At 47.0% G+C, this 16048-nt stretch overlaps 11 protein-coding genes across 11 annotated transcripts; 3 read left to right on the top strand and 8 right to left on the bottom strand.

The window, feature by feature from the left end:
• Positions 1-157: 157 nt before the first annotated feature.
• V1512DRAFT_202188 (histone-fold-containing protein) lies at positions 158-549 on the bottom strand (the record flags this gene model as incomplete). Its single annotated transcript, XM_066913251.1, has 3 exons — positions 158-210; positions 257-341; positions 388-549. The coding sequence occupies 3 exons, from the start codon at positions 547-549 to the stop codon at positions 158-160; spliced, it is 300 nt and encodes a 99-aa protein (XP_066773337.1).
• Positions 212-1588, bottom strand: V1512DRAFT_59117 (uncharacterized protein). Its single transcript, XM_066918443.1, has 2 exons — positions 388-1588; positions 212-341 (listed from the first exon to the last, which is right to left on the bottom strand). Exon 1 carries the CDS (start codon positions 1491-1493, stop codon positions 687-689), a length of 807 nt encoding a protein of 268 aa, XP_066773336.1. The 5' UTR covers positions 1494-1588; the 3' UTR covers positions 212-341; positions 388-686.
• Positions 1589-2062: 474 nt separating this feature from the next.
• Positions 2063-3078, top strand: V1512DRAFT_257497 (HAD-like domain-containing protein). Its single transcript, XM_066915238.1, has 4 exons — positions 2063-2175; positions 2224-2318; positions 2363-2433; positions 2478-3078. The coding sequence occupies exons 1-4, from the start codon at positions 2110-2112 to the stop codon at positions 2999-3001; spliced, it is 756 nt and encodes a 251-aa protein (XP_066773335.1). The 5' UTR covers positions 2063-2109; the 3' UTR covers positions 3002-3078.
• Positions 3058-5347, bottom strand: V1512DRAFT_251102 (chloride channel; the record flags this gene model as incomplete). The annotated part of the gene is made up of 2 exons (XM_066914670.1): positions 3058-5240; positions 5284-5347. 2 exons carry the CDS (start codon positions 5345-5347, stop codon positions 3058-3060), a joined length of 2247 nt encoding a protein of 748 aa, XP_066773334.1.
• Positions 5348-5478: 131 nt separating this feature from the next.
• On the bottom strand, positions 5479-6731 carry V1512DRAFT_257495 (cyclic nucleotide-binding-like protein). Its single transcript, XM_066915237.1, has one exon. The coding sequence runs from the start codon at positions 6564-6566 to the stop codon at positions 5538-5540; it is 1029 nt and encodes a 342-aa protein (XP_066773333.1). The 5' UTR covers positions 6567-6731; the 3' UTR covers positions 5479-5537.
• A 79-nt stretch (positions 6732-6810) lies between these two features.
• On the bottom strand, positions 6811-7650 carry V1512DRAFT_289133 (uncharacterized protein). The gene is made up of 2 exons (XM_066918165.1): positions 7328-7650; positions 6811-7280 (listed from the first exon to the last, which is right to left on the bottom strand). Exons 1-2 carry the CDS (start codon positions 7458-7460, stop codon positions 6931-6933), a joined length of 483 nt encoding a protein of 160 aa, XP_066773332.1. The 5' UTR covers positions 7461-7650; the 3' UTR covers positions 6811-6930.
• A 28-nt stretch (positions 7651-7678) lies between these two features.
• Positions 7679-9307, bottom strand: V1512DRAFT_257493 (uncharacterized protein). The gene has a single exon (XM_066915236.1). It carries the CDS (start codon positions 9295-9297, stop codon positions 7714-7716), a length of 1584 nt encoding a protein of 527 aa, XP_066773331.1. The 5' UTR covers positions 9298-9307; the 3' UTR covers positions 7679-7713.
• Positions 9308-9480: 173 nt separating this feature from the next.
• V1512DRAFT_58958 (uncharacterized protein) lies at positions 9481-11248 on the bottom strand. The gene is made up of 3 exons (XM_066918442.1): positions 10527-11248; positions 10128-10483; positions 9481-10073 (listed from the first exon to the last, which is right to left on the bottom strand). The coding sequence occupies exons 1-3, from the start codon at positions 11024-11026 to the stop codon at positions 9496-9498; spliced, it is 1434 nt and encodes a 477-aa protein (XP_066773330.1). The 5' UTR covers positions 11027-11248; the 3' UTR covers positions 9481-9495.
• Positions 11102-12555, top strand: V1512DRAFT_257489 (Metallo-dependent phosphatase-like protein). Its single transcript, XM_066915235.1, has 6 exons — positions 11102-11217; positions 11262-11433; positions 11479-11549; positions 11595-11988; positions 12032-12137; positions 12179-12555. Exons 1-6 carry the CDS (start codon positions 11202-11204, stop codon positions 12374-12376), a joined length of 957 nt encoding a protein of 318 aa, XP_066773329.1. The 5' UTR covers positions 11102-11201; the 3' UTR covers positions 12377-12555.
• On the bottom strand, positions 12335-14076 carry V1512DRAFT_257485 (Pre-mRNA cleavage complex II protein Clp1-domain-containing protein). Its single transcript, XM_066915234.1, has 5 exons — positions 13920-14076; positions 13789-13875; positions 12777-13746; positions 12548-12734; positions 12335-12505 (listed from the first exon to the last, which is right to left on the bottom strand). Exons 1-5 carry the CDS (start codon positions 13950-13952, stop codon positions 12400-12402), a joined length of 1383 nt encoding a protein of 460 aa, XP_066773328.1. The 5' UTR covers positions 13953-14076; the 3' UTR covers positions 12335-12399.
• A 692-nt stretch (positions 14077-14768) lies between these two features.
• On the top strand, positions 14769-15999 carry V1512DRAFT_257484 (vacuolar protein sorting-associated protein 26-domain-containing protein). Its single transcript, XM_066915233.1, has 2 exons — positions 14769-15143; positions 15194-15999. Exons 1-2 carry the CDS (start codon positions 14927-14929, stop codon positions 15859-15861), a joined length of 885 nt encoding a protein of 294 aa, XP_066773327.1. The 5' UTR covers positions 14769-14926; the 3' UTR covers positions 15862-15999.
• The last annotated feature ends 49 nt before the right edge of the window (positions 16000-16048 follow it).

Genomic DNA, 16048 nt, shown 5'->3' with positions numbered 1-16048 from the left:
ACTTGTACTCGCATTCAACATGAAACTCTTTGAATTCTCAATTCCAGGCATATCTTCGCCTTCTTCTGACCGTGCTATTCGGTCCTTTAGCACTTTGTTTAGCGATATCGTCCTTGGAACCACGTCTATTCGTCAATATTAATCGTAAAGACGCGTTTTAACCCGTACCTGATAGAAATTCCAACTCGTCTAATCGATGAACAGCACTTGCTTGTCTCTATTAGTATAGTATCACTTATATAGCACACTTTCATACCGAGATCTTTATAGTGCAGCACTTTCCTTTTGTCGCTCTTTGACATTTGAAGTCCTTGTTCGCATAAATATTCGATAAACATTTCCTTGCTAGTTAACATCTTTCTCGTTGAACAGAACAATAGAACATACGGTGGCGACTGTGACTGCAAACGTAGCACTGGTTGAACATGCCCTCACATCATCATCCAACTTGATAATCTTTTTAACCCTCGAAAGTGGTAACGAAACACTCCCCGTCGGTCCTTCCCTCTTCTCTGCCTGTTCTACTTCTAATGGCTCACTAATTTCCATCGCAATCGGTTCGCTTGGGGTTGTCATAATTAACTATGTAAAGTCGAGACGCGTCAACTACTCCTCCCAACACTGCACTCCCAACTACACCCAATGACACATACAACGACCACTTTATTACCTAATCAATAAAATGTCTAGTAGCAATAAACAGCATCTGCAGGCAAATTCACTGGCTTGTACCGTAAATCAATACTCTGCTTCATCTCTACACTCCAATGCAATCGTGCATTCTCAGGAATAACCCGTCTCCGGCCAAAATTAGGACGTTTACACGCATGATTCGGGAGCAGTTCAAACACCCACCACTGAACAGTAGTCAAGAACGATCTGCCCCGTCGTACTGAGAGCATGTTGTGCGCTCGCGACATGATCACAGGCCACAATTCCAATCTGGCTAGCCACTGTACCGCGTCGGGAGTGATTGCTAACCCCAATTTGACGGACTCGGTCACCATCCACTGCAAACTCAAGTCAGTAAGCATGGTCCCGGTGTCAGGGTCTACAGGCCATCCACCGCCGAGATCGCTGTGATTGCCAGGAAACCACATTTCCTCTACATCGTGGGCCACAGACTCCAACTCGGCCTGCTTGAACCGACCCCGGCGCTCGTCGACACTGACAGCATGACGTAGATGACAAACAAAGTTTGGCCGGGTCGTGAACGGGAAAGTATGGTTTCGGATCAGGCCAGTCGTGTTGATTGAATCCCACAAACCGAGGAAATACACATCGGCATGACGTGCAAACGTGGCCTTGAACTTGTCCGCAACAAGCCCAGGACGACAGGCCGGATCGTTTAATTTCCCGTGCCGCTCCCACGTCCTGTACACGTCCCAAGCACACGACACGAGTTCGGTACCGCCTGGGCTGACGATCCCGACCCGACTGACCATGCTTGCGAGTGCGAGCGCTGTGAATGCGCCCCGACTGTATCCGTACATGTAGATACGATCGCCTGTGTTAAAGAACTGCACCAGAAACCTGTATCCTGCTAGAACATGATTTGCAAAAGAGTACGCGATTGCAGAATCAATATGTAACAGTATCCCTCTGACCCTGGCAGACACCGAGTCGAACTCGCATTCGCTTCCAATAAAACTTCCTATACCAGCTACTTAATCAGCAGTAGTTTTAACAGAAATTACAGAACAGAAACAGACGTTGATAGTACTTTACAGTATCATCAACCATAGTATAAATTTTCAACACATTTGAACTTGGAGCATCACCAAACTTTGATGCTGTTCCGTCAAAACAGAGCACGATGTTTTTGCCTGTAAACTCAACAGAACTCGGTTTCCCGAGACTATTCGTGGTCATTATTATGAGCACAATAAATATGAACACAGAATATTTCAAACAGGACCTAAATAGTAAATAAATTACCCAAATAGTAAATTGTAAACAAATGCTTCCAATTCAGGTAACTGCGTCATCTTCAAACCTTAAATTAATTTCTTCTGCACTTTCATCGAGCGGCTCTTTTTCCTTTTATCGGCCTCGACATTCTCGCCAATCTCGACGCTTCACATATTAATTCACGATAAAAAGAACAAAATGCTCGTCGCTCCAACTGTAAAGGCAATTGTATTCACTGACTGGGACGGAACAGTCACTCTTCAGGTTAGTTTATTGCTCAATTTTACTGTAACTATATTGACACTTCAATAGGATAGCAATGATTTTATGACCGACAACATCGGATTTGGTGCGACTCGTCGAAAAGAACTAAACAAGGAAGTTCTCGAAAATAAAATGACATTCAGGTTCGTCAATTGCTTGTCATGTTGCACACGCTCACACTCAAAAGAGACTCGTTTCAAGAAATGCTTGATTCGGTCACAAAGCCATTTCCTGAGTGTATCGAATATCTTAAAGCCAGTACGTATTCTTCGCATTATCAACGAATGAGCTAACGAAAAAAGACGTCGAATTAGACCCCGGATTTGCAGATTTCTACAAATGGGCAAAGTCTGAAGGCATCCCGGTCATCGTTGTCTCGAGCGGCATGAAACCAGTCATCCACGCGCTTCTTTCCAAACTCGTCGGCGAGCAGGCCTCGGACGAGATTGAGATCGTGGCCAACGACGTCGACATCAAGCCCGACGGCAGCTGGGACATTGTGTTTCGCGACGAGTCTGGATTCGGGCACGACAAGTCGCGCTGTATTAAACCATACGCTGAGCTCCCGGCCTCTGAACGACCGATGTTGTTCTATTGCGGTGACGGAGTGTCGGACTTATCGGCCGCGCAGGAAACGGATTTGTTGTTTGCGAAAGTGGGCCGCGACCTGATCACGTACTGCGAGCGCGAAGGAATCCCGTATCACGTCTTCCATACATACAAAGACATCCACGATAAAATCAAGGCTATCGTCAACGGTGATGTCACGCTTGAATCGGCTATCGAGAACAAAAACATTGAAGCAACTCACGTTCACCACCATTAGTGCATGTTTGTGTTTATAGACTATAGAGAGAAAATTATGAACAGGTATTATTGCTTCTAATGCTGCTTGAACTGATACTTGAGCAAATCCTTCGCCGTAATTAATCCTTCCAACCGACCTTGATACTCGACCAAGATAACACTCGGTCCTACTTTTTTAAACACCTCCGCAACAGTCTCAAGCGCAAATTTGGGGTTCACCGTGATTGGCGTCTGGTCAATAAACTGCGTAAAATCCACCGAACTCGTGCCTTTACGAGTAGGTCCAGGCCGCACATCACGCACAGCAAAGTCCTGCGTTTCGCTGGTTGGAATCTCAACATGCAGCGCCGGCCTGGCCGCGCTTGACTCTGTCTCGGAACTTGAATTGACAGCCGCCACGCTCGGCATCACGCTCGGTTTCTGGTCCGCGGTCGTGAAAAAACACCGGACACTGTCGTCGACATTGCCATCCCGTTTCGCCCGCTCGATCGCGTACTGCAGCTCGGTCCGGCCAATATACCCCGACAGCACCATCGACTGTGCGGTTTCGACCACCGGAAACCCCCTGAACGTCGTGCTGCGCAACACGTTCGCGACCTCGCCCAGCGTCAGCCCGAACGACGGCAACACGACCGCGTGTCTGATCATCGCGTCAGACACGGTCACGCCAAACACGTGGTCCTCCTTGCTATCTAGAAATGGGAACCCGCTTGCCAAGATCGCCTGGTCCGCGATCCCGCCTTTGCCGAACTTGTCGTTTATGATTTTCGTCACGCCGACGACAATCATGGTTGGTAGAATGTACGTCAACGCGCCGGTTAACTCAAACATAATAACTACTACGGTCACCGTAATGTTCATGATGCCCGACAGTGCGGCCGCGGCGCCGAGAAACGCGTACGTGCCCGGCGTGATGCAGGTGTCTTCGTGCGCACACGCGGTAAAGAACGCAGAGTCAGGGTGAGCCTCGTACAGCGCCTGCACAAGCACGCCGACTAACCTGCCAAACGATGCGCCAATCGCCATCGACGGCACGAAAATCCCAGCCGGCACTTTACTCCCGTACGACACAATGACCAGCAACGTGCGTATGATTGTCGCAAACAGAAGCGACGCTACCAAGTGTCGTCTGTTCCCTGGCTCACAAATGCCGTCGTAATCTTCGTCGCCTTCGCACTCTTTAAACAAGATCCCCATGCTCTCGGTCATGTCTATGCGTAAAAACTTATTGAAGTACGTAATTACTGCGGTCACGAACGCGAGCGCGGCTGCTTCCTGGACCGCGTACGGACCAAGATATTTCTTGCGAAGACTCTGCACGACCAAGTTCCATTTGCTTGTAAACATACCGTACAGCCCGCCAAACAGCCCAATGACTATAAAGAAAATGATCTCAAAAAAATGCCAGTCCCGGTCATAATGCACCTGGAACAGCACAAGCTTGCCGGTCCGGAACGGATTGATCGCAGCCAGCGCGGCCGTGCCTACCAGAGCACAGAAGTAACTCCTCCACATGGTCTTGAGACTGAACTGCGATGATATCTCTTCCAACGAGAACAAGACTCCGCCAATCGGACTTCCGAACGCGACCGCGACTCCGGTCGCCGCGCACGCAGTCAGGATATCTCGCATCTTTGCAGCGCTGCGTCTGTACTTTTGGAAATGACGCGCAATAACGTTGCCGGTGCACACAGCGTAGTGCACGCTCGGTCCCTCTTTTCCAACGCTGAGCCCGGACGCGATCGCGAGTGGGAGCCCAAGGGACTTGATGAACAAAGTCCAGCCGCCAAGGAAACCCTTCATCACGAACCCGGACACGATGCACTTAATTTCCGAAATGCCTGAGCCGGCGGCGTACGGTGCAAAGGATTTGACGAGAAACGCAGACACGGTTGCGAATAGGACCGAGAGAACGACAAAGACAACGTACCGCACGACAGAATACTCCGACCATGGATGCCACTCAGGACAGCCTTCGTCTGCGCCCCAGCAACAGAACTCCTCATTTAAATAAAACCCAGTCTCGCAGTGCCCAAGCTTGATGTCGGACAGAAACTCGGTGATGATGTTGAGCATCGCGGCGATAGTGCCGATTGACGCTCCAATAACACTTATGACTAACCAGCTTTGAACTGACTCGTACACTGTCCGAGCATGACTTAGCACGATCGCAAGCGTGCTCTGGCCGTATATTCCTAGCCGACGACTGTTGCGTAACCGACTTCGCATCCGCTCTCGTGCTGCATCTTGAACCCAGTCTGCAATGTCAGTGAAGACTCATGTAAGAACTTCAGCACTCACCAATAGTAGAGAAATCCTCGTATCGCTTGATTTCTGCAATTTGCTCGAAATCCGCCGAGGCCATTGTGTATTATGTGTTGTTACTGTTTATTCATCAATTCCTGTGTGTATTCGTAGTGTATGCGTATAGCAGCAGTATGCGTATAGTATTGGGAGATTACGCGTCTAAATTATACAAATGGACTACGAGATGAATTACATAACGCATAAATATTTATATGAAGGACCCACAAACATATTCATTTACACTCAATTCATTTCTTTGAAATAACCTGACCAAGTAATCTCTGAAATCCGCTCTTATCAAGTGTGACGGTCTTCAATTTGGTCTTTGCAGTCACAGTCGCAGCTCGAGGCGCATCATTCAGTAAGGCCAATTCACCGAAATAATCTCCCTTGACTAAATCATTGACCTTACCCTCACCTTCTTTATGAACCTCAGCTTCACCGTCTTCAATCAAATAAAACGTCTCTCCAACATCGCCTTCCTTCACAATCACATCGCCCACTTCAAACGTGACGGCTTTTAACGCGTCTGCAATCTTCGCCCGATGCCAGTCAGTCAATGACTGTAAAACGGGCACTTCGCGCAGGAATTGTTCATACATTGCACGTTTGGACGCAGTACGTTCCATCAATATACGACGGAACGATGTCCCATCAAGAACCCAAAGCACACAAGGAGTAGTAGAAACAACAGTGGCTGCTCGAGGCGAATTGTACATCAATGCCAATTCACCAAACGATCCTCCCGGTCCGCCAGACGAGACCTTATTCCCATTCACGAAATAATCCACAGATCCAGACTCAATCACGTAAAACTTCTCGCCTTCATCACCCTGCTGTATAATCGTCACATTTCCCGCAATCCGTTTCTCTTCCAGCACGTTCAAAATGGTCTGTAATGCTTCATCATCTAATCCTCTAAACAAGAAGTTCTGGGCGATGATCTTGTTTAATCGCATGCTCTGTTCCTCCGTCTTTGGAATCGTACGGGGACGCCACGAGTTTGAACTAAAACTGCTAGGCGACAGACTCTCTCCGGCGACTGAAATGCGTCTGCCTTTGTTGAAATTGGTCGGAATCACGGACTCTGCACTGGCAGCCGGTCTGTTCTCGTCCGTCGGTGCAATGGCCGGTTCAGGCGATGAAGCAGAGACCGGTACAAACGAAGGGCCATCTGGTGCACTCGATACCATTTCGTCAGGGTTTGATTGTGAGTTTGTGCCTGAGAATGAGAACAAAGGAGAGAATAGTGATGGAGCTTGAACAGGTGATGTCATTGTGATTGTGTGAGATTGTATATGAGATTGTGTGTGATTGATTAGTCACTGGACAATGCCAGAATCGAATCTGGCTTTGAATGTAACGTTTTAAAAAGACCACAGAACTGGCGTGATTTGACTTGAACACAGGCGAACGCAATCACGAACTGGACATGAAAGGTGGGTTGGATTTGAGCGTGGGGACAAATCAACTACGATGTCACATATCATTGTGATTCTGTGAGTTGTAAGTCACACACTCTTAATTGAACATTTAAATGCATTTAACATATACAAATTAGGAAATACCAACTATAAACGCCGTTTCCCATCCCTGAACCACCTAAATACAGTACAATACAATACAATACAATACAGCAAATCACATCATTAAACTCGCAGTCACAATTGTAATCACACCCACAACAATAATGATGTAGCCTTGACCTGTTCTATGTTCAGGCGGTGAAAACAGAGCAGGCTCAATCACACATCTCTGCACAAACATGTCATCGTCACTCTCAGTCTTAATCATCTTCTCATCGGACTCATCACAATCATCACACGCGCCTTTACGTAAATACCGTGATGATGCAAATCGCCTTCGGACTAACGGTGACGGTCTGTTGTAAAGCTCGCTGTCTGGACTGGCAAACAGTTTAGGCGTGTTGACTGCTGGAATAGCCGATGCCATTGGAACCGGACCGATTTCTGTATTATTTGATATCGACACTGCTCTCATTAGTCGCTTCCTTCGCTACTTCATCGTAATAACATACTCATTGGCCCTGTGAATAGAAAGATCAGGATCATTGACGATATAAACGCACATGAAGCAAACACATGCGATTGATTGTTACTCTGATTATGTAATCTTGACATTTCCGAGTCTCTTCTTAACAATCCCGACATTTTTATAATCTCTTTTAACACAATCAAAATACCCGTGAAAACAAAAGAAAAATGATGAGAAAAAAAGGTAAAACGCGCCCGAGGAAACTGTCGAGGCTGCAAACGCTTTGGGCAACGCACAGCCACTACACTCCTCTTTGAAGCCACTTTCTGTCAGCTGTCTCCCTTCTGCACTCTCGTCTTCAGCCACTTACGTCATTATTTACCCGTCTTTATCAAATAAATACCCTATTCCATTTTATACCCTATTCCACTATATACACACATCAACCATCGCTCTATGCTCGTCACTAATATGAGTCTTCATGTGCCTCATTAACTGATCATGCCGTAGAAACTTCCGCCGACAATACTCGCACTTAAACCGCATGTCGGCCTTGTGTATCCGCATATGTTTAGCCAAATTAGACGACTCCGAAAACGCTTTTTCGCATCCAGGCCACTTGCACTTCAACGGCTTCTCTCCGGTGTGCGTGCGCATATGCACAGACAGCGCAGTGCTGACTGCGAACGTCTTGCCACACACTTTGCACCCGTACGGCCGTTCGCCGGAATGAACTCGCATGTGCTGCGTCAACACGGCTTGCTCGCCAAACCGCCGACCACACACGCTGCACTTGAATTGTTTGTGGTTGGTGTGGATTTGTAAATGCCGAATAAGCTTCTGCCGCTGTGAGAATGGCTCTCGTCGACGCTCGCACCCGGCCCACTCACACACGTACACTTTCTTTCTCGACCCTACGTGCTCTGCTATAATGTGCTGGGATAAATCTTCGGTGGACGTAAATATATACCCACATTGATTGCCTCCATTCATCCACATACATCTATGCTCAGTCTGCTCTTCATGAAAATGCCCGTGCTCGCGAACATGCCACTGCGCATGCTCGTGATGGCCATGGCCATGGCCATGATGCAAATGATGATGCCCGTGGTCGTGGTCGTGGTCGTGGTCGTGGGCGTGGTCGTGGGCGTGGGCGTGGTCGTGAATGTGGTCATGCTGATACTTCACTTCCTGCTTAACAGGAACATGATCCTGCACCACATGCGACACCAGCGAACTAGAGCTCAGCGCACTAAAACTGCACTGATCCCATTCACACTGCATCGGCTGTGCAAAACTCGTCATGTGATTTAACATGTGCGTGTCAATCACTCGCGCGTCCAGCTCTTGGTCCGAACACTGGCTCCAGTGACACTGCGTCGGCGCAACCGTCTCCTGTGCAGGAGCCATATGGTCTTGCTTGACGTGGCTCAGCAACCGGTCCAACTTCTCGACCGTGACGTTGCACGCGTCCCACAAACACTGAAACTGCGGACTACTTTCTAGCTCTCGTTGAAACTGTTCCTGCTCCTGCATCTCCTTCTGCTGCTGCTGCCGTTGCATCTGAATGGCCAGCTGTTTCTGGGCATTCTGGTGCTGCAAAAATGAAATATGCGATGACTTTAAATGTTCGTCCAAATCAGCCGGCGACGTGAATGAAAACTGACACGCGTCACCCCAATGACAATACTCCTCTAGCGGCGTATTTTGCCCCGACGACGACGACGATGACAGCGACGTGCTCATCGAACCCGCGGGCACACAGCATGGCGAATGACACACTTCATCAGCACACTCTCCACACTCGTCAAACTCACAGCACTCGACCTCGCAGCTCTCGTCAGTTCCGTTACAGCTCGAAGCACAGTGGTCAACATCGTCACACGGCTCACTGTCACAGCAACAGCACTCGTCACAGGAATCAGTTAATGTACACAGTCTGCCTTTGTGCATGCCGACAGTTTCACTACAATGCTCGCCACAATTTACCTTCCTACTCCCTGGACTACTCATGGTTTTCGCCTTCTATATCAAGTATCTGAACAGGCACCTTGGTGGTCACTTCTAATTCCCAGTAGGTTTAGGGTATATTGGCAAAATGCTGACATAATACAATTTCTACATACATCCTATAAAGTACATAAAAGCAACATAAACAAGCAAAAATTGGTATTAAAATAACGCCATCGCAATGACAAGTGAAAATTGAAGTCAATTGGCCAAGTCCTTCGACTTTTGCTGCCCGCTCCGGATCTGCGCAAGCGTATGCTCGACAATCTGTAACAGGTTCTGCGCAGTCGAGTCGTCGCTGGTCGACGACTTGTCTGACAACAACCCGCCTTTAGGTCCTAGAATCTGCGGTTCGTCTTGCACAGTTCTGGACTCGATGTGAGGTTTCTTAGCTGAGCCCGGCTCATCGCTATTGTCACTCTCATACCCTCGTTTTAAAATATTCTCGACCGAAAGCGAGTCCTCCTTCGCACCTTTTTTGCCCTTATTCTTCCCTTTTCGTTTTCCCTTCGTCTTCTCTCTTCCGCCTCCAGGCGTGTGACCGCCGGTATTGGCAACCGCAGGCGACAAAGGCACGCCGTCGAGTGGGTCTCGGGCATTAAGCCGTAGTTTAGGAGGAAGTTTTTTGTTCTTGGCCGACCGCTCAACAATGTCTAGTGCTGGGTCACGTAGTTTCTGCTCGCCGTTGACGCACTTTCTCGGAGCGCTTGATAGAATGGCTTCTGAGTCTAGAAACGTGGCTCCTAATGGTGGATCAGCTACGACAGGGGGACGGAGTGCTAAAGACGTTAGCACGAGTACGCACGAGTACAAGTGTAAATATGGTGACGCACCGTAAACAGGCATGTTGTTCTCGTTCCCACGCTCAACGGATCTGGCGTCTTTTCCTGAACCAGGAATGCTATAGGTCAAAGGCGCGTATGTTTTTGGCACATCCGTACTCGCCTGAACAGTTGGCGTCAACGACTGCAGCGCAGACTCAGACTTTTCTGTATCAGACGCCTTGGTGACCATAGCTTGCTTTGCCGGCTGCATGGCCGCAGGCCTCGTTGGTGGTGGCAGCACGGTCGGACGGTTGAGAAGCGGATCAGGTGCGCAATAGCCTTCTGTCGGAGGCGGTGGGGGATGATAATCTGTCTGCGCATATTGTCTTCGTTCAGGTGACATTGATCTCCTATTATGATTATATCTAGGACGTTAGATTCAGACTCGCACGGACCTAAATGACATACTGCTGATCTGGACGCGAGTCGTTAAAGCGATAATTGGCATACGCAGCAGTAGGAGCAGGAAATGAGTTCTGGACAGGTGCTGGGGGAGGATATGATCTTGAGATATGTGCCGATGCAGTATACTGTTCCGGCGGTCTGTAGGACGAAAAATTCAAGCGTGATCTTGAATACGGATCTGGTGGAGGCGGACCACTGTACTGGGTCGAGTACGATCCTCGCGATGGCTGCTGGATTTGCTGTGATCGAGTGTAAGATTGTGTAGAGTAAAAGTCATTTCTGTCGTATTGAGGAGTAGAACCGTAGTCATTATACCCGCCTGGCGATCTCTCACGATAATTTGTCTGCCTCTGTGGGTATCTTTCGTTCGAATGTCTGTCATAAGACGCGTTTGGATCGACTGTTTGCTGCGAGTACGAATGCTGTTGAGAATATGGCTGCCGATGCTGCTGCTGAGTTGTACCAGGCAATTTAGGCCTTGACTGTGAATAGTACGCGCTCATTTGGAGGTGAGTGTGAGCAAGACTGAGGTTTGTTTACTTCACTCTGCATGTCCATTGAGCGCCGCATCAGAAATACTCGATGAAGTACTCCCTCACACGACAATTCACCGCAGGACAGTAATGATGACATAGATTTCGTTAATAAGAAAATATTGAATACTTTAATAACTGGAATATGCCGGGATTAGTTAGTGAGTACCAATCAGTCGTGATACTGACGCCACTAAACAAATAGACACTGGCGGTGTAATCGATCTGGACAGTTGCATCGAGCGATTATATCGTCGAGAGTTGCTGGCGGAAACAGTCGTTGAGTCGTTGTGTACAATGGCCAAGGAACTGCTGGTTAGAGAGAGTAATGTCATTCATATCAAGGCACCCGTTTCTGTGGTTGGAGATATTCATGGGTATGATCTGCCTAGGTTAGTGTGGAAGATAGGGCTGATGAGTAGTCAATTTTTTGATTTGATTGAATTGTTCAGAGTCGGCGGGTTTTCTCCTGATACGAATTATCTATTTCTTGGTAGGAGAGTCTGTCTGTGATAGTGTTTTGATACTCATGATGTAGGGGACTATGTCGACAGAGGATACTTTAGCATTGAGACCATCTCGCTCTTGACATGTTTGAAATTGAGATACCCAAACAGAGTGTTTTTGGTCCGAGGAAACCATGAATCACGAGGAATCTCACAAAACTACGGTTTCTACAGCGAATGCAAAGCGAAGTACGGCGACGCAAACGTGTGGCATTATTTCACAGACATGTTTGACTACCTCACCCTTTCAGTCGTGATTGACAACAAGATCTTTTGCATACACGGAGGACTGTCGCCTAACGTGCACTCGATTGACCAAATCAAAGTCGTCGACCGGTTTAGAGAAATCCCACATGAAGGCCCGATGGCTGATTTAGTATGGTCAGACCCGGACTCGGAAAGAGAAGACTTTGGCATATCTACTAGGTCAGTCATGTTTACGAGTACGAGATGGCTGTTAACGAAACAGAGGTGCTGGATACACTTTCGGCGCAGAGATTGTAAAGAAATTCCTGCATGTAAATAATATGGTTCACATCTTACGAGCGCACCAGCTTTGCGACCAGGGATATCAAGTATGGTTGTCTGTATTACGATGAGCTCGGCTGACAAAAAGGTGCTTTTTGACGACCAACTATCGACCGTCTGGTCCGCACCAAATTACTGCTACAGATGCGGTAATCTCGCGTCGGTGCTCGAGGTCAGCGATACAGGCGAACGCACATTCAACGTGTTTGATGCCGCACCCGAGAATGAAGAATATAGAGAACAGCAGGAACTACAGCAAAACACAATGACAGAGTACTTCCTGTGATATCTGTACAATTGTTATACATTCTATTCTATATAGTGATACGATCCCATCAAATATACATGTGTCAACAGTTTCGACTTAATTGGCAGCAGAATCTTCAAATTTTTCTTTGTTTCGTCCACGTCGATTCTAATCGTCAGTAACTCCTTACGATGACTGCGCTTAACTTACATATGTGCAAACCCAGTAACACTCGCGACGGCAATGTCGTCGACCGCATCGGTCGGACTGGCGTACAACAGCGCCAGCACTGAGTTTTGTAACACCGGCCCAACCTCCATCTTCGTAATCAACGCTTCTTGAGCCATGGTTTCGTCTGCCCCAATCGGCAGCGCCGACGAGCCTACCAAATGCGATTCTACATCTTAGCAACCAATTTACGCATCAATAGTTCACTCACGTTCAAGACGCCGGTAAACGACAATTGCAGACATGTCAATAGTCACAGAGTAAGCGGACAAAGCAGTCTTCGGCGTACCGTAGAAATATTGTTTAATCAGTCGCTGCTGTAACGCCCGGTTGTAGCTTTCTTCGTTCCTGACCACTCCACCCGACATCGGAACCATGACGAGTGACATGTTTGGTCTGCTCGAGTACCGTTTCCGAAGATCGTTGTACAGCCGCTCGTTCCCGACCGTGACAATCACGTCGACGTTAAAATCAGACACGATCGAGTTGATCACGTCATACCCGACTTTCTGGTCCGTCAGGCCGGCCGCGTCGATGATCGTGCCTGCGATCCGAGACTTGTGATCGATCGCCAGCCGGGACGAGAGCGCGATCGAGAGCCGGTTCAGGAGCGCTTTGTAGAACCTGACGTTGTCTGCGGGAGAGTCGGACCCAAAAAAGTACACAATCGGACTCTTGGTTGGTATATGCGTCTGCTCTGTCGTTTTGCTTGACCCCCATGTCTCTTCTTCCTCAACATCAATCATGCCGCTATATGACGCGGCAGAGATGGTGCCTGGCACGCTAAGCATGGGCTCTTTTGGATCTAGACTGACGACCACAGGCGTGCGTCCCATTTTGACAGCATACGACGTCAAGATCTTCGCCAGTGTTGTCTTGCCTGAATTGGGTTGTCCTACAATCAACACCCTTGGCCCTTCACCGTCTGGCCCTGGCAGCTTGGTCGAGCTGAAAAAAGGGTCTTTTTCGGCAGCAATCATTCGCATCTTTTCCAGTGCAAAATGTAGATTTGCGTATCGCCACATGGCAGATTCCTCTGATATGTACTCTGCCAAAACTTCACCTTTCCATTCAAACTTGCATCCATGCCAGGTGTAAATACTCAATTTCGCTGCTGTGAACGAATACACCCGCCCAATAACAATTTCTGTCCCGAATATCTCTGCTGTGCCTTGTAAGATCTAACCAGTAAGCTTTTTCACACAACGAATCGAATGACTGACCTCAACTGTGACAGTCGAGTCCAACCCGACCTCAAATCGCCATTCTCGTTCTGGCTCGAGATCAATTGTGTTGATCTCATTACTAGTCTAGTTTAATTAGTATACACAAGCTACATAAGCACATCACATACAGATCCAGTGATATTCAGACCAGGAAGATCCATGATGGGTTTAAGTTGCTACGATTCATTCGAGGATTCAGCGTATACACACGATGTGCGGCTCAATATCTAGTATAAAAATTCTACTTCTCTTTGCTTGTTGTCTTTTGTCTATAAAAGGAAATGTTGAAGTCATGAAATTGTACTTTAATAAATGAAAATATCTGACTACTCTTACTGTGAATGGAAAATACTAACAAATAGCATTACATAAGTACCAATGACGATAGATTTGACGACATTCAAAATACATTGAGAAGTCTTTGTACGTCTGTGATGATTGCACAAAATCATTTCTTCACTTTCCGAGGTTCTTTTTGTGTTTTGTTTGTGTTTTGTTTGTGTTTTGTTTGCTCTTGCGTTTGTGTTTGGTTTTGCTTTTCTGCTGTTCTGGTCTAGAAGAGTAAGAGTGCTGTTTCTATAGACTGCTTTCTGTCTATTAGGCTGTGACTATGGTGATGTTATTGAGCTGTGAGTTATAGCAGCAGATAATAGGGTCTGCGCCGAATGTGTATGGCATAGTACGATATGGCGATATTGAATGAGATGTGACTTTCACGATACAGTGTTGGTGAATGTTATGCATTTACTGACATACGTCACCTCTGTTTGTGCTGTACTTTGTAGTTTCAGCAGATTATAGAAGGAAATACGTACTATTACGTACTGACAGAACCCTTAAATTTCAGACTAATACGTTATTATCACAATAAGACACAGTATGAATAGTGTAGACATACGTAGTAGATAGGATAGACAAGAAGGTTAGGGTTCATGCTATCTATACCCCGTTCACAGCGCACGCCTTAGTAAACGCAACTTTCCGAGTCGAGCATTTTGTTGAAGAAACGACAAAGCATTAAAAAATTGCGAGTTAGATTGTGTTTGTTGTGACATTATTAGTGAACAATTGGCTCGATATTCTATTTACTTCTACGGAACTAATTGAGCATATTTGCATTTCGCATACACAATAGATGGCTCTCTTTTTCAAGTCACCTCTCGATATCGAGATTCGTCTAGACGGTGAAGACCAACGAAAGCACGTCGATGTTCGTCTTGACAAGCGGCGGAAGGAGAAGGTGCCGTTGTTCATTGATGGCGAAACCGTGAAGGGAACAGTTACTGTTCGACCTAAGGATGGCAGAAGACTTGAACATATTGGCATCAAGGTCCAATTCATCGGTACTATCGGTGAGTCGTTGCTTATCGGGAATGATGGAATTGTGGTTAATGAAGTGTAGAAATGTTCTCAGATAGAGGAAATACGTATGATTTCTTAACTCTCGGCCAGGAATTGGCCGCACCAGGTGAACTTCAACATCCAGAGACTTACGAGTTTGAATTTAGAAACGTTGAGAAGCAGTTTGAGAGTTACAACGGCATCAACGTCAGACTGCGTTACTTTGTTCGTGTAACGGTCGGTCGGCGAATGGCAGACGTTATCAGAGAAAAAGACCTTTGGGTTTACTCGTACGTTATCCCACCAGACACGGTGAGCTCCATCAAGATGGACGTAGGTATTGAAGATTGTCTTCACATTGAATTCGAGTATTCCAAGTCAAGATACCATCTCAAGGACGTGATTGTTGGGCGTATCTATTTCTTGCTGGTTAGATTGAAAATCAAGCACATGGAACTATCCATCATTAGACGCGAGACCACAGGCACACCTCCAAACCAGTACAACGAGAGCGAAACACTTGTCAGGTTTGAAATCATGGACGGCGCTCCCGTCCGTGGTGAAACCATCCCCATCAGACTCTTCTTAGGCGGATTCGACCTCACACCAACATATAGAGATGTTAACAAGAAGTTCTCGACTCGAACATTCTTGTCACTTGTTTTGATTGACGAGGACGCGAGAAGATACTTTAAGCAGAGTGAGATTGTGTTGTATAGACAGCCTTGATTGTTTCTTTTTCTTTTACTTTAGCTTGTTTGTTTGTTTTGGACTTAGTTGTAATGAGAGCGGATATTGGCAAAAAGGCGTGTAATTATATCAAGTTGTTTTATGTAGCTTTCAATAATTAACTTATCAATTGCTTGATATGGTAATATATCAATATGTGAAGTTAAAGACACCGAGGTTATGATAA

Source organism: Lipomyces arxii, assembly GCF_038497795.1.
Source record: "Lipomyces arxii strain Phaff 12-163 unplaced genomic scaffold V1512scaffold_2, whole genome shotgun sequence".
NCBI classification, from domain to species: domain Eukaryota; kingdom Fungi; phylum Ascomycota; class Lipomycetes; order Lipomycetales; family Lipomycetaceae; genus Lipomyces; species Lipomyces arxii.
The sequence above is the reverse complement of the archived record's forward strand: the minus strand, read 5'-3'. Positions and strand labels throughout refer to the sequence as shown.

Coding starts and splice junctions, on each gene's coding strand:
- V1512DRAFT_59117 (XM_066918443.1), bottom strand. CDS start 1,493: ATGTACGGATACAGTCGGGGCGCATTCACAGCGCTCGCACTCGCAAGC.
- V1512DRAFT_257497 (XM_066915238.1), top strand. CDS start 2,110: ATGCTCGTCGCTCCAACTGTAAAGGCAATTGTATTCACTGACTGGGAC. Junction 2,319..2,362: donor GAAAATAAAATGACATTCAG/GTTCGTCAATTG, acceptor CACACTCAAAAG/AGACTCGTTTCAAGAAATGC. Junction 2,434..2,477: donor TATCGAATATCTTAAAGCCA/GTACGTATTCTT, acceptor TAACGAAAAAAG/ACGTCGAATTAGACCCCGGA.
- V1512DRAFT_257495 (XM_066915237.1), bottom strand. CDS start 6,566: ATGACATCACCTGTTCAAGCTCCATCACTATTCTCTCCTTTGTTCTCA.
- V1512DRAFT_289133 (XM_066918165.1), bottom strand. CDS start 7,460: ATGTCGGGATTGTTAAGAAGAGACTCGGAAATGTCAAGATTACATAAT. Junction 7,281..7,327: donor TCTATTCACAGGGCCAATGA/GTATGTTATTAC, acceptor TAATGAGAGCAG/TGTCGATATCAAATAATACA.
- V1512DRAFT_257493 (XM_066915236.1), bottom strand. CDS start 9,297: ATGAGTAGTCCAGGGAGTAGGAAGGTAAATTGTGGCGAGCATTGTAGT.
- V1512DRAFT_58958 (XM_066918442.1), bottom strand. CDS start 11,026: ATGAGCGCGTACTATTCACAGTCAAGGCCTAAATTGCCTGGTACAACT. Junction 10,484..10,526: donor GACTCGCGTCCAGATCAGCA/GTATGTCATTTA, acceptor CTAACGTCCTAG/ATATAATCATAATAGGAGAT. Junction 10,074..10,127: donor GAACAACATGCCTGTTTACG/GTGCGTCACCAT, acceptor TAACGTCTTTAG/CACTCCGTCCCCCTGTCGTA.
- V1512DRAFT_257489 (XM_066915235.1), top strand. Junction 11,550..11,594: donor TACGAATTATCTATTTCTTG/GTAGGAGAGTCT, acceptor CTCATGATGTAG/GGGACTATGTCGACAGAGGA. Junction 12,138..12,178: donor TTTGCGACCAGGGATATCAA/GTATGGTTGTCT, acceptor GCTGACAAAAAG/GTGCTTTTTGACGACCAACT.
- V1512DRAFT_257485 (XM_066915234.1), bottom strand. CDS start 13,952: ATGGATCTTCCTGGTCTGAATATCACTGGATCT. Junction 13,747..13,788: donor ACTCGACTGTCACAGTTGAG/GTCAGTCATTCG, acceptor CTTACTGGTTAG/ATCTTACAAGGCACAGCAGA. Junction 12,506..12,547: donor GTTACTGGGTTTGCACATAT/GTAAGTTAAGCG, acceptor ACTGACGATTAG/AATCGACGTGGACGAAACAA.
- V1512DRAFT_257484 (XM_066915233.1), top strand. CDS start 14,927: ATGGCTCTCTTTTTCAAGTCACCTCTCGATATCGAGATTCGTCTAGAC. Junction 15,144..15,193: donor CCAATTCATCGGTACTATCG/GTGAGTCGTTGC, acceptor AATGAAGTGTAG/AAATGTTCTCAGATAGAGGA.